Source organism: Trypanosoma cruzi, genomic scaffold, assembly GCF_000209065.1.
Source record: "Trypanosoma cruzi strain CL Brener 1047053516885 genomic scaffold, whole genome shotgun sequence".
In the NCBI taxonomy this organism is placed as follows: Eukaryota; Euglenozoa; class Kinetoplastea; order Trypanosomatida; family Trypanosomatidae; genus Trypanosoma; species Trypanosoma cruzi.
The window spans coordinates 81,533-95,283 of NW_001849467.1; the positions used below are offsets into that span (position 1 = coordinate 81,533).

General features: G+C 53.6%; 1 protein-coding gene and 1 pseudogene across 1 annotated transcript, besides 24 other annotated features; both read right to left on the minus strand.

The window, feature by feature from the left end:
* Positions 1–745: part of a sequence feature (heterozygous, Esmeraldo-like haplotype) that runs on past the window's edge.
* Positions 1–2,872: part of a mobile genetic element that runs on past the window's edge.
* Positions 746–2,253: a sequence feature (areas merged during assembly that could not be assigned to a particular haplotype. This can correspond to areas where the two haplotypes were merged or to regions with more than two copies in the genome that were merged during assembly.).
* Positions 2,254–2,270: a sequence feature (heterozygous, Esmeraldo-like haplotype).
* Positions 2,271–3,123: a sequence feature (haploid, Esmeraldo-like haplotype).
* Positions 2,700–2,868: a mobile genetic element.
* Positions 2,878–3,102: a mobile genetic element.
* Positions 3,124–3,743: a sequence feature (areas not merged during assembly with more than two copies in the genome that could not be assigned to a particular haplotype).
* Positions 3,744–4,979: a sequence feature (haploid, Esmeraldo-like haplotype).
* Positions 3,815–3,916: a sequence feature (A-rich).
* Positions 4,274–4,298: a sequence feature (AT_rich).
* Tc00.1047053508515.150 (trans-sialidase, putative) lies at positions 4,403–7,546 on the minus strand (the record flags this gene model as incomplete). Its single annotated transcript, XM_810386.1, has 1 exon — positions 4,403–7,546. The coding sequence occupies one exon, from the start codon at positions 7,544–7,546 to the stop codon at positions 4,403–4,405; it is 3,144 nt and encodes a 1,047-aa protein (XP_815479.1).
* Positions 4,980–6,897: a sequence feature (areas not merged during assembly with more than two copies in the genome that could not be assigned to a particular haplotype).
* Positions 6,898–7,434: a sequence feature (haploid, Esmeraldo-like haplotype).
* Positions 7,435–7,628: a sequence feature (heterozygous, non-Esmeraldo-like haplotype).
* Positions 7,629–8,292: a sequence feature (areas merged during assembly that could not be assigned to a particular haplotype. This can correspond to areas where the two haplotypes were merged or to regions with more than two copies in the genome that were merged during assembly.).
* Positions 8,293–9,519: a sequence feature (heterozygous, Esmeraldo-like haplotype).
* Positions 8,400–8,420: a sequence feature (AT_rich).
* Positions 8,601–8,632: a microsatellite.
* Positions 8,675–11,065, minus strand: Tc00.1047053508515.170 (annotated as a pseudogene).
* Positions 9,520–9,793: a sequence feature (haploid, Esmeraldo-like haplotype).
* Positions 9,794–11,123: a sequence feature (areas not merged during assembly with more than two copies in the genome that could not be assigned to a particular haplotype).
* Positions 11,124–11,684: a sequence feature (areas merged during assembly that could not be assigned to a particular haplotype. This can correspond to areas where the two haplotypes were merged or to regions with more than two copies in the genome that were merged during assembly.).
* Positions 11,685–13,751: a sequence feature (heterozygous, Esmeraldo-like haplotype).
* Positions 11,885–13,751: a mobile genetic element.
* Positions 11,886–11,948: a mobile genetic element.

A 13,751-nucleotide genomic window follows, 5' to 3' on the forward strand; every position in this document is an offset into this window, starting at 1 on the left:
AAGGGTCGTCTCTGTTCTTGTCGCGCGGCCGCGCGATCCATCGCAGTCGTGAGGCGGTGGTTTTCTCCTCCACAACCAAAAAAGGGTATTATCCATCAGCCGCTTTTTGTAGACGAGGCGTCCTCGACCATCCCCGCCTCCTCCCCCAATCGCGCGCCGGTCGCCGGAATCCTCCGTGAGCTCCCGCGCGCTTTGCCGGAGGAGGAAAGAGGAAAAGCGAGCCGCCCGACGGGCCCCCATACTTGCATGAGCCTCTCCAAGGTGGCCGGGTTCAACCGGCTTCTGTTCCGCCCCAGGTTCAGTACGGGCACGTTGAGTTGCTGTAGCGGGATGGCTCGTTCCTCTTGTGGAGGGGCCGAACGCGTCCTTGGCGCGCCTTGCGGTTTTGACAAAATAATGATAAAAATCATGGAAAAACGCCCTTCCGCTCTCAACCAGGGATCCTGTCCTTCCGCGGTTTCTCCCTTCGCACCCATGCGGCCAGCGACGACACCTGGGTCGGCATTGTGGTGCGCCTCCCCAAATATCGAACTGTGTCCCGGAAAGGGCCGGACGAGTCGGCGTGTCCCGCCAACTGCGAGGCCGCGTGTGGGTCCGAAGCGGGCGCCCCCACAATCGGAGCAGCGTGCCGCAGCGCACCCCGTTTTGTGGAATGCGCCGTGGCATTCTAAGGAGCCACAGCTCGTCCGACTTGGGCAGTCCTAGGATTCGTGAGCTTTTCGTTGTGTCGAAGTGCCCTGCACAACTTTATGGTGTCGGGCGCGTCCTGCTCTCGTACCCTGGCGGGCCTCGAGGCGCGGTGGGGATCCGCCCTCGCCGTCTTCGGCGCCGCGGGCCCATCCAAAACCATGGCCCCGTCCGGCTCCAGCGTGAAATTCTGGGAGTCAAGACCGCAATCTCGGACAAACGGCTCGCCGGCATCCACGCGAGTCGAAAAGCAACCCGTTGCTTGCCATCGGCTCGGCAGCGGATACGCCGATCCACCCCTTCCTTTGTCGAGGGGGCGCGCCCGCCTCGTCTCTGGTCGCGCCGCAATTTTTTGCAACCCCAGAAACGCCATGGCCAGCGTGCCCCGGTTCATTTGCGACATGGGCCGCGGCATCCTGGCGTGCTGCGGTCGGGCCGACGGCGCCACATCCAATACTGCCGCCAAAAGGCCGCGCGGCTCTTCTCGTCCATTGGCTGTTCGTGCGTGAGGCAAAAAACATTGCAAATCGTCTCGTCAGGGGCGGTCCCTGCTCCCACTTTGGCGGCGCCCACATTTCTCGAGCCACCCCGCTCGCTATCCTCACATAGCCGGCCCAAAGCAGGGATGCCGGCGATCCGTCGTGCCACAGTCAAGCGCCGCTGGCGCATAAGCTCCATTGCCCTTTTCGACGATTGCGTCGGGCAATCTGAGGGATCGGATGGGGCGTCGGCGGTGCGGTGCGACGCCTGCGAGCCTTGGCGGGGGATGGCGGAATGGGTGCGGCCGCCGTCGTCCGCCTTCGCCGCTTCTTGACGACCACCCGCGCCTCGGAGTTTGCATGCAGACACGTCGTGCCCATAAATGCGACACAATCGGCATTGCAGCAATCGTTGTTTTTGCGTCCGAGGGCAGACGCGCAGTGCGGAGAGCAGGACGCTGGGCTCAGTAGCCATCATGATCTGCGACCGGAAGTCCTGCATTAGTGCCCCGCCAATAGCAATGAAACCACCGGTGGGATCCCGATCCATCCCCAGCGCGCGCGTCCACAAAACCAAGCCGTCAGAGGCAATTCGAGCCAGAGCGCCCATCTGGCGCCAACAACAAGCGCATGCGCTCCGGAGGGCGGCGAAGGATCCGGAGACGCCCTCATTCCACACACGCGGGCCAGAGCAGCGACGTCGAACGCAAGGAAACGCCGCTCCTCTTCTTCTGAACCGGGGCATCTTCCAAGCGGGAGGTGCGGGAAGGCAAGGGCATCGAGCGAGGGAAATGCGTTCTCCCCGGACAGCCCCGAGGCCTTCGGTTGTTGACCTGCCTTCTGCCTCCCGTGAGATTGGGCTGGGCCGTGGACACTGAGACGCCCCAGGCCGTCAAACCACGCAGCTGATATGGCCGTGTGTTTCCGCCATCCGCGGGCATGCGTAGGTGGGGGTCTGTCTTGCAGCCCTCCCCGACATGTGGGCGCCTCTCGCCGGCACGGCGCCCCTGCCTTCCGCGGGCGGGCCGCCAAACACCGCAGTGTTGGATTCAAGCGCCGAGCAGTAGCTGAGCGACTCCACCATCTGGGAGTAAAGCCGAGTGTTTCGACGCTCTACGTTCGTAACGGTGTTGGCGCGGTCGGCGCTCAAACGCACCCTTCCAGCAACGATCGGTCCTCGCCGCGCCCCCAACCCCCGGGCCGTCCCCGCGATGGGCAAGAGCACTTGGGTCTCTAAAATTGGTGCTTGAGGCGCCCGGCAACTCGCAAGGCGCCCCGCAAGGGTCGAATTTCCCCACTGTTCGGAGCCGCTTCCCGAGGCCAAACGTAAGCGCGTCCCTGTTGCGCCGACGGTTGCCACCGCGTCGGCCCGCCTGCGTTCGCCGAAGAAGGTGAGCCGCACCCGGGCGTCGCCATGCGAGCATACCAAGTCCAACGTACGAGCACCGATGTCGCTCCTCCCCGTCGCGGTGTAAAAGAAAACACTGCCATTTCTTTCAATCAGCTTGCAGGGATCCCGAGCGGCTGTGAAAAGTAAAATAATTACAAATCGTCTGGACGCTAACAGTTCCCTGATTCCCTCAATGGCGGTCAACCAAACATTCACAAAATAGAAAAGGATCGTGAAGAAATATCTCCGTTTTACCAGGACACATATACATTAGGGACGCCAGCCTACCTCATGAACATCCTCTTCACAAGCACAAAATAGAATAAAGACATATTTCAGTACTATTCCTTCTTATCGCATGAATTCCTTTAGAAGACCGCGACGGAAGCAACCAAAGGAACCGATAACGTCAAGATGAATATTTTTATTTATGCCGTACCATCCGCCCCCTCTCTTGATTCCCACCCCTGCGGCGGGGTCTTGTGGCTGGAGAGGCCCAAAGTCTGCCACTTAGTAAGCTATAAAAATAGGTGTATCCGAATAGAGCGTTCAACATGTCACGAGAGAGGGACCACCAGAATATATAAATATACACATATATGCGGAGCAAACAACGAGGCTTTGGCAGATCCACTGCCTCTCCGTTTACTCATTCTCCCTTTCCGTCGCATTTTATCTTTATGGAACATTTTGGTGTCCGGCCGACGGCCCAGACGAACAGTTCCTTCCTTTCTTCCTCCTGTTTGCGTGTGTGCCACAGGCACGGTTTGATTCAGGTGGCATTGGCGCCTCCACGCAACCACATCCTTCCGTTGCCGCATTTGCGGGGCAAGTGAGTTTGGGCATCCAGAGCACACACACACACACACGGCCGCAACGAGAGGGACGGGGCGCATCCAAGTACACGCCGCAGTCCTTCACTTCTCTCCGCCGCGACGGAATAGCACTGCGCCTCACAGCGGGTCGTGGCGGGTGGCGTCCCACACTCACAAATGAGGCACGGCGCACAACATCCGCTCCCCTCCGAGTGCAGTCAGCAGGTCGGCGCCCAGTCACCCTCGTGCCATCGCAGAGAGGGGTGCAAAAACAATCGTCGTCGCGGACCATCGGTGCCTCTAGCAGGGAAAAAAAAAAGAAGAAGAAGTGGGGGCATGTCAGCAGCATAGCCGGCAGAGGGACAATCAACAGGACACGGAGACACACAGTGACATGGGACACGGCACGGACGGAAAAGAGAATGCAGTGAATTACCAAAACCAAAAGAAAAAAAAAAAAAAGGAAGTTTAAAAAGAAAAAAAAAAGAAAAACAAAAAGAAAAGTTAAAGAAAAAAGAAGTTTAAAAAAAAAAAAGAAAAAAAAAGCAATTGATTCGGCAGATATGTAATTTCATGTGCCACGCAGCACAATACGACCGTGTTTTTGAGTTTATACATACTGCCCGCACACACACACACAGAAAAACATAAAAAAAGATCGCATTATTCCACCAGCCCACACAACATCACTCACATTTCATGCGGCATCCGGCCTTTTCTTCCACTCCTCCTCTTGTGCAGTCCGTGGGACGCACAGCAGCGGGGCCGGCACCGCGTGTGGGCAACAAAAGCAAACAAAAGAGAGAGAAACACGTCACTCGTGACGGTGTGCAGCAAGCGACCATTGAAAAGAAGAAAAACACACACAGGGGTGCTGATTATTCCAACAGAGCACCAGCAAGAATAAAAAAAAAAAATTTTTTTAAAGCAAAGACAAAAAAAAGTAACCCTGACAAAGTTGAGTAAGTGATGCTGGGAAGCTGCACAGATATTGTTCGACGAAAAGCCGCAATTCCACCCTCCCTCAAACCTCAGCAGAGAGCCGCAGTGCCCCACAGCCCCAGAAGCAGAAGCAACGACACCCGAGACACACACACATGCACGGTGTTTTCAGCAAATTCACCCATGGCCAACAAGTCCCCGAACTTCCCGTGCTCAAGCAAAACGTCAGTGTCTGATGGTGTTGTTGCGTTGGACTCCGATGGGATCATGGTTTCCCCAGGCGTGGTGTTTGTATTGCCCGGTGCGGTGTCGACCGTCTGTGGCACCTCCTTGACGTCTTCAGAAGAAGATTCTTCTCCTTCAGTCCGAGAGATGTTGTCGGTGTCCTCCGCGGATGTCGGTTCGGCGTCACTCTTTGAAGGAGTGAGGCTGCCGTCTGAGTTCATTGTTCTCTCGGAATTTCCGTCCCCCGCCTCGAGGCTGAAACTTTCCTCCGCGCCGGTAGTTACGGTTCCAGTGGACCGCACGTCGTCATTTTCAGCGGAAGGCTCAGTGATTTGTTGCACTTGGTGCTCACCGTTCACTGGTGTAGCAACCGTGTCCATATCCGATGATGCAGCCCCTGAAGACACTGATCCGCCACTCCTGCCATTCGTTCCTCCCTCCTCCTCTGGCTGTTCTGTACCATAACTTTCAGCGGATCCTTCAAAATCAGTGGCCTCCGTTGACTCCTCTGACTGTAATTCTTGTGTCTGCAACTCCGAATCCCGCTGCATCGATTCATTGTCTTCATTCAGCGTGGCTTGCTGAGACGTCTCGCCTTCGGAAAGCTGGGCATTGTCCTCTGAACGAGAATTCCCTGCACTCTCCGTTGCGGTGGCGGGTTCAGGAACAGATGATCCCGCGGCATCCGTGGAAGGGGACGCTGCAGGCACCAAAATATGGACGCTTTTTCCTCGTTGTTCATGAGTATCATCCCCAGTCAATTCCTCATTGCTGGTGGCGCTTTCTTCACTGTTTGACTCGAAAGCAACTGAGACGTCTGTGCCAGCCACCGGACCTGTGGACTGTTTCTCATCACCAAGTGATGGAACAGTGACTTTGCTGGCATGGAGTTCATACAGATCATCTCCAAACAGTTCCTCGTTATACAGCATGACGTTGGTCACCGTCACATGGCCGCCCGTTGCACTTTGGTTCTTACTGTCCCAACCGATGTAGAAGTGTGAAATCCTGTGGAAGTCAAACAGATGGTCATTATAGTTCGTGTTGTGGATTTCCTCTCGATCCACAAGGACAGTCCAAGAATTAGAATTCATTTTTAGTACCACCTGATATGTCTTGTTTGGCTCCCACCCATCGACGAGCTTCGAAGTAGCAGGATCCTCCGCTATGGCCAGCCACTTCTTTTCATGGGTGTACGACAGACCAAAGAGCACCGTGCTTTTGGTGTCATTCATCCTCACGCCCATCAAAGGAATGCTGCCACTCTGCGGCACCTCGTGGATGGACACCGTCGCCACAAGAGTAAACTCGGTGTTAGCAAAGTAGTACGGCACAGTCTGGCCCAATTTGCCAACAGGCCACTCCGCTCCTGCTCCGGGTCCTTTAAACGTCAATCCATTGGGAACCCTTGGCTCCCCATTCGTCACTGTTGCGTTCACGCCGAGGTACTCGTCCCTCCACTCGGTCTGAGTTGAGTTACCGGACAAAAAGCCAACAAGCCTCTCGGTGGGAACACGATTAACGCACATACCCCTTGTTGACACCGAGTCATACCCGGCAGGATAAATGCATGATTGCAAGGCGCTGTCCAAATTTTGCCATGTCTTCACCACTTCCTTTATCCGCTCCAGTTTCTCGGTCAGGCGCACAGCAACAAGATTGTATGATCCGTCACTCTTCTTGTTCTCGTACAGTGAAATCAACTCCTTATTATCCTTTCCTTTCAGCAACAGGGAGCTCGCGGCAGCGTCTTCATCTTCACGAGATACCGGCCCAACATCATACACACGTGCCTTGTCCGTCACCCAAAGATGGAGCCGACCTTTTCCACCTTCATTGTCCTCCTTCGCATACACCGGCGCGGTGATGAGCATCACCTCCTTTCCCTCAATGATTGCGGTGGTGAATCCACTCTGGACGCCGTACCCCTTTCGATTGTGTGAGTTGCCCCACACGCGGGTAATTGGTTGGAAGTGCCCATTCCAATTGACTCCATCCGAAGTGGACCTGTAAACGTCATAGTAGCCTCCAGCACAATGAGCCATCATGAAGAGTTCTTCGCCGTATTCGTATTCTTCCCACTTCACCAGGGTTGGATCCCGGCAGCCCTTACCAGTCATATAGGAAAGCTCCCATTTCTTCCTTGAATTGGAGAAACGCATAGACAGTAAAAAGCTCGTTCCATCCTTGTCTTTGGCCTGCATGGGAAACACAAGCGTGCCGTCACGCAACACAGCACCCGATCCTCCACCGCCAATCAACTCGCTCAAGGAATGAGAATATCCTTTGGGTTCAGGCTTCATCACATGGGTCTCATTCCATCTGATTTGCTTCTTTCCATTTTCTTCAGTGAGAGTTCCCTTCACGAGTAAAAGGCCCCGCTCATTCGTACCCCCAACCTGCGGCCTTGTATGGCTGTAGTTTCCCAGAAGCACGTAAACGCTTTCCTCAAGTACAACCGTCGTTGGTCGCGTTATGCCGTTTCTGGTGTTGATGCCCTCAGACCCTTCCTTTAGAAGATCTGCGCCAAATATACTTGCATTCGTCGTCGAGATCTCCGTTGGACCAGCATCAACATTTAAACCAAGGTACTTTGACGCAATCCCAGTAAAGCTGAATTTGCTGCACTCGCCTCCATCCTTGCAATGGACTTCAGCAATAGCAAATACATGACCCTGCACCTCAACGAGACTGGGACCACGAATCGAGCCATACTTACCACCAGCGTTGGCAATTTCCTCCCACTTGTCAAGCTTTTCCCATCCAATCCCACTCAACGCATCAACTGCTTTCTTTACATTACTCCCCCCAGCAGAAGCAGCTCCACCACTCCCACAGCACGTCATCACGAAAAGAAGAAGCAGCACCGCGGAAGTAAACACACGCCGCGACATGTTGGGCCTCTTCGGCTCACTCTCTCTTCCTTCCCTCCTCCTTCCGCTGGATCCGGTCACGCAGCGACGGTTGTGTGTGCGGGGTGCCTTCACTGCAGCAATACGTGAGTGCATATAAATATGTGTGTGTGTGCTGTTGGTCCTTTCAGAGCCTTCAAATTTCACAGTAGCGTTTAGCGCCAGTTTGCTTCCTAGCGTGTGTGTTCAAGAAATGGAAGAGAAAGCAGCAGCGGCAATACATCAGACACGTCCGTGGGGAGCAATGCAGTGCACCCACGCAAAGAGCGGGACACAAGACAATCCGGAAGGAACGGCACGGAAAACCACCGCCCAAACACCAGTCCTCACACACACACACAGACACCATCGCAGTGCTGCCAGTCCGCGGGTAAGAGGATTCGGCCCTCCACACAACAAACGCACACAGAGCCAGCAGTCAAACATGGACGAGAAGAGACACACCGCCACCGCCTCCAGTTCAATCCCACGGCCAATGGGATACGGCCACAGCCCGCTGCCGGCACACAACGGACACGGAGCCAGCAATCACACAAAGTGCCACACGCGGAAGCGGATTATCATCCATCCATGACGCGACGCCTCACTCCATGCGGTCACACGGAGTGCATTGTTTCCTCAATAGAACTTATTCGTCGTCCATCCCTTAAAGATGTTTCTCTTAATGATCGGTCCTAAAACAAAATAGAATAAAAAGGAAAATGTATTAACACTACGATACAGCTAAAGACAGTAATTCCTTAATAACAGAGCAATTCTCTTATTACGACTTGTATACAAACAGAAGCATTCACATAAATATAAGAATCCTTCAATATTTTCTTACCATTAACCAAAATGCCCCTGGCATCCCTGATTTCTTTTTCTGTCGTTGTGAAGGAATATCGCGTTGTAATTTTTTGCCATCTGTATGTGCCTTACTCCCAAAGGGGATGGTGCACCGGTGCCGTATAAAAAAAAAAAAAAAAAACCATTCACATGTATTAAACAACTCAAAATATGTTTTTTTACCAAAAATATAAATTTCCCTTTCCCCACTTAATTTCTTCTGTCATTTCTATTATCACTCGCGTTGAACATTCTTAACACTTTTGTGCCGTGCTGCCGCCTGATGCTGGTGCACCCGCAATATATGCACACACAAGTGTCGATATATATATATATATATACATATTTATATATTTCAAAAAAAAAATAAATTTTTCCACAAATCAAAATGTCTCTTTCACTTTTCATTTCCTAATCTGTTTTCTTTTTTTGTTTTTCTTCCACACTTCGGAGAGCTTCGTCTCTTCCAAAGTCTCCGGATGATATTTACACTTGATACTGGCGCACCTCTTCTTTCCAGAATGCCGCCATTTCACGGCTTTCAACGTCGCTCACAATATTGGGATTGACGACATCACGTCTCTGCCAGCCATTCATCGGCGTGCTGCACATAAATAATCTCCCACAACAATCCCTGAGCAAATTCCTCCCACCCATCAAAATAAGCCGCCAGGCACTCAGTGAACTGGCGTTCCTGCGATGTCGACTCACCGTGGTCATCCGCAGCCCAACCAGCGACTTCCGCGGTGGCTCAACGAAAAAAGCCGTCCACCTGCGGAATGTTTCTAACCGCCGGTCCATACAACACCCGGGCCTTTACATCAATCTTCTTAGGTCCGCGTTGCAATGGAAACAATCCAAACGGCTCGGTGGGATGTCCTCCGGGGTCACCCTCAGCGCGGTGTTCAGTGGTTTTTGGGGTGCTGGCGACCTCAGCTCCTTAAGTTCCTCTGCTATTTTAATGAAAAAGACTTCATTCCTGGATGCGTCCAAAGCATATTTCTCCAGAATTACAGACGCAAAAGAGCATTCTTACTCCTCGTTACTAAAAACCAAGAATCTCATTCAAGGGGAATACCTTCACCACAAAGGGAAATGATCGATCCGCGAGGTGACCAGATATTAAGTCGGTCTTAAAATCCTCGGTACCAAAATCTCCTCTTTTTCGTTTAACGCACATAAGTTTGTAAAACGGATTCTCGGTACACCATTCTTTCGTTCCTCCATGTGTAAGGCGCTCTGCATCATCCCGAGATTTTATCGATCTCAAGACACGAACAAGTTCATCATAGCGTTTACTGAAGTCATTCGCATCAAAGATGTAACGTAGAATCGGCCCCAAAAAAAGCATTTGATGGGAAACCATCCTCCAGTATTTCTCTTGCTCCTGTGTAGTCCAATCGCGCGTCATCCACGCACACATCGCCTTCACATCCATCTCGTCGGGGCGATTCATGATGATTCGGTGGGGAACTCGTTGACGCACAAACTCAAAAATGTCCCTTACCTTTGGGGATGCCAGCACAATCGTGCCCCATCCAGTGGAGGGCGCAAAACTTATCGGCAGCTGTGCCTCATTCGTTGGCACATCGTAGATTATATAACCTTTCATCCCACGCTGCGACAAACTCAACACAACACTCTCGGATGCTTCAATACCCACGTATTTTGTCACCGTCTTGGTGGTTTTGTCAAAGACGTAGGCCACATCCTCTCCAAAACAGTGGACAACCACTTGGATTTTCTCGGCATTGCAGTGCAGCAGCTGGTAGAGAAGGTAAGAACCGGCATTCATCGACTTCCCGATCCCGGGCGTTCCAACCAAGAGACGCTGCTTAAGCGTGGAGCCGTACACACTGCAAGTGACAGACAAGTCTTTTAGATCACGCTCAACAATCTGCCACACTCGCTCCACCTCACAGTTCACATAGCAGTCAACAATGGGTTTATTCTCTCTCCACGAGTACGGCCATCCCTTTTCCGAGGCGAGCACCATCAGCCTGGGACGTGGTGGGCTAAATTGCTCCACACCGTCATCCTTTTCGAAAGTTATGCCCTCCGCCTTGTACGTCCAAGACATTGATGGTTTTCCCTCATGTACCTCCATTCGGTCCTCCCAAATCTTATCGTCATAAAACCCAAGACATGGCCCCACTTCGCACCGTACACAGACTCGTAGAATCCCTCCAGTTTGGTTGTCTTTTCTTCAGTATCCTGCCTCACATCTTCTTCTGCCCTCCGCTTCGCCCTTTCTTCTGCCTCCAACCTTGCTACTTCTTTCTGTATCTGAGTGAGGGCATCGTTAAGTTTTTTCCTTGCAAGAGGAGTGAGAGTAGCCTTATCTTTAAATTCAATCCAATGTTCGAGATAGTGCACACCCCCGTCCGCAAGCTTACGCCTATCTGTTAAAAGCTGATAATCCTTTAAATTAGAAATTTCTTCAAGCTGCTGCTGGTCTTTTATGTAGGCATCGGGGCTCCTCAAAAAATCCCGCATCTCCACATTCTGTTCTTCTTCAACGGCTGCCCTGGAGCCAAAATGCTCCCGAAGAAAATCATTCAGCTTCATCCTGGAAATGTCGGTCTCTCCGTCCAGCAGGATGTCCCTCACGATGCTGCACATGGTCCACCGTAGTTGCGCTTCCTCCACTCTTATGGGAGTCGCAGCGGGCTGATCTGTGTTACCCTCAAGGTCCGACCTCGCTCTCCTCCGAGAATGTCCCTGTGGCACAGCAGACGCTTGGCCCTCCTCATTACCGTAAAGTCCTTTCTCTGGTCTTCCAGACATTGTTTCTCCTTGTTTTCTTAGTTGGATCGAGTTAAAGTTGAACACTAACCACCAATCAAAAAGTGAATAAGAAAGAAATGAGATACGCACGGATATGACTAGCAGCCACAAAAGTAGAGTCATCCACACAGCGTGACGCACACCACATGCACGGAGACCACCGCAACGACGGCAAGTGGGTGACATCCACCCAGCACAGTGTTGGAGAGCGCCAACAACAACAACGTGGTGGGCGCGGAGGGTTCGCCCACGCATCCCGCTCGCTACGGTCCCACACCCCTGTGGCACCGCCGTCACCACACACACTCTAAAAGAGGAAACGCTCGCACAACGCACACGCACACAAACACCGCAGTGCTGTCAGTCCGCGGGTAAGTGGATTCGGCCCTCCACACAACAAACGCACACACCGCCACCGCCTCCAGTTCAATCCCACAGCCGACGGGATACGGCCACAGCCCCGCAGCCAACAAACACAACGCACACGGAGCAAGCACCCACACAAAGAGCCACACGCGGAAGCGGATCCACATCAACCCATGACGCGGCACCAAAATTAGTACTTCCATCCCGCCTTCAATGGAATGGCTGTGCTTCACGCGGTGACACAAAATAAATATTCACCTGGGCCGCTGGCCGGATCCTGAAGCTTTCAGCAACAGAAATCAAGCAAGACGAGAATGAGAAGGGTTGAATGGAATGGGAGTGGGTTCGCCAAATCCTCAATGAGAGTTTACACCAAGCAAATGTATGTTTATATATACGTATTTCGGTAGCCACCATCGTGACGCGGTCACTCCATTCGGACAGGATGTATACCTATATATATATAACTCACGAAATGGAAAGCTTTTGGAGTCCTCCAGCCAAAAGACCCCGCCGCTCCCCTTCGCAAGTTAAGCCCCTTCGTCAAGTCCTCAGGTGCAAAAACACGACCGCGTGACATGCCGTCTGCGCGGTTTTCCGCAGACCGCACGCAAGTAAAGGATGCCTGTACTCCGCGAGAGTCAAAAAAACTCATATGTCCGTCGCAGCTCCCACGTCATGGCGTGCGATTTTGAGCTCCTTTTATTCGCCGCTCCTTGCAGCGAAGTGTTGTCCACCCAAACGCCAATGGCGCGTGGCGACATGGCGGAAAAAGCCAATGGGGCTAAGAGCAGCGCGCGCGCCTCGGCCTGCATGATGAGAAAAGGGCTCTTCTTCCACTCCCCTCCGGCAATTTTAACATCGCCGGAGTCTGGAATAAAAACGGCACTCCATCCATGGAGCGACGCATCCGTGATGATGGCGGCAGATGCCTTTTCAGTGGGCTTGATGACTCACACACAATTATTCTCGATCATGTGTCGTAAGCCCTCGCCCAAACCAACCGCTGCCGGCGGAAGCTTCGCCGGGGATGTCTCCATCACAATCCCCCGGTTAAGTGCCGATAAACGTCGTCGTACTGCATTGCTGAAAAAGCAGTGGTCATATAAACGCGTGCCAAAAATGGCCGCCGCGCACAAAAAGGCGTGACGCCGTAACCTCCATTCCCGCGACGGTTGAAGAATTGAGCGACGGCATGGCGCATACAAGCCGGACAAACTTGTCACTCAGGAACACCGGACGGTGAGTGTGATCAAACCGCACCCCAGAAGGGCGTACGGCGCAGCGCCCGATTCGCGGACCTCCCCCATCGTGGCGTGACGGCCGGCCGCATCACGAAGCACCTGGGCCTCCCACAATGTCGCACCGCCTTTCGACCCTGCAATGCGTGCATTATCGACCCAAACGCCAACACAGACCAATGGAGGTGCGGCCCAGAGGGAGTGAACCACCGGCGTCGCCCCGCGAATGCCGAGCTAATAATGATCCGGAGAATTTCTGAGCCGGCGTTGTGTCCCATTGGGAGCCGTGCCGGCCCCGCCAGCGCGCCGTCCTCCACGCGGCACCGAAAGAGATGCCGAGTCCCCTGCGGCAAAGAGGCTATGAAGGACGCCTTGGGACCCAGGCGGGAAGCGGCCTCAGCCACCACAGGCGGCAAACAATGGAAAATGTGTGAAAGAGGAGCATTGGCCTCGCAAGGGTCGTCTCTGTTCTTGTCGCGCGGCCGCGCGATCCATCGCAGTCGTGAGGCGGTGGTTTTCTCCTCCACAACCAAAAAAGGGTATTATCCATCAGCCGCTTTTTGTAGACGAGGCGTCCTCGACCATCCCCGCCTCCTCCCCCAATCGCGCGCCGGTCGCCGGAATCCTCCGTGAGCTCCCGCGCGCTTTGCCGGAGGAGGAAAGAGGAAAAGCGAGCCGCCCGACGAGCCCCCATACTTGCATGAGCCTCTCCAAGGTGGCCGGGTTCAACCGGCTTTTGTTCCGCCCCAGGTTCAGTACGGGCACGTTGAGTTGCTGTAGCGGGATGGCTCGTTCCTCTTGTGGAGGGGCCGAACGCGTCCTTGGCGCGCCTTGCGGTTTTGACAAAATAATGATAAAAATCATGGAAAAACGCCCTTCCGCTCTCAACCAGGGATCCTGTCCTTCCGCGGTTTCTCCCTTCGCACCCATGCGGCCAGTGACGACACCTGGGTCAGCATTGTGGTGCGCCCCCCCAAATATCAAACTGTGTCCCGGAAAGGGCCGAACGAGTCGGCGTGTCCCGCCAACTGCGAGGCCGCGTGTGGGTCCAAAGCGGGTGCCCCCACGATCGGAGCAGC